Source organism: Myotis davidii, unplaced genomic scaffold, assembly GCF_000327345.1.
Source record: "Myotis davidii unplaced genomic scaffold, ASM32734v1 scaffold663, whole genome shotgun sequence".
Lineage (NCBI taxonomy): Eukaryota > Metazoa > Chordata > Mammalia > Chiroptera > Vespertilionidae > Myotis > Myotis davidii.
Window position 1 is genome coordinate 461,303 of NW_006295816.1, and position 208 is coordinate 461,510.

Sequence of the window (208 nt, forward strand, 5' to 3'; positions counted from 1 at the left end):
ACCTCCAGCACCCTGCTCCCCCCACCAGTCCCCTGCCCACCTCCAGCCGGCCGCTGCTCCTGCCCACCACGATGAGGTTGCCCTGCAGCTCCAGGCTCCAGATGGAGCCCTCGGCACTGGGAGCCCAGGCGAGGGCTGGGGTGCCCTTCTCGGGGGGAGAGCCCCCCTCGTCCTCAGGGGCCTGGGGCAGCGTGGGCCCAGGGGAGGG

At 74.0% G+C, this 208-nt stretch overlaps 1 protein-coding gene across 1 annotated transcript in view; it reads right to left on the reverse strand.

Annotated features, from left to right (window-relative positions):
- The window catches only part of SCAP (SREBF chaperone), a 15,446-nt gene that overhangs the window by 2,632 nt on the left and 12,606 nt on the right, over window positions 1-208 (reverse strand). The window contains 1 exon segment of the mRNA XM_015568260.1: window positions 41-202. Within this exon segment, the coding sequence (XP_015423746.1) occupies window positions 41-202 (162 nt within the window).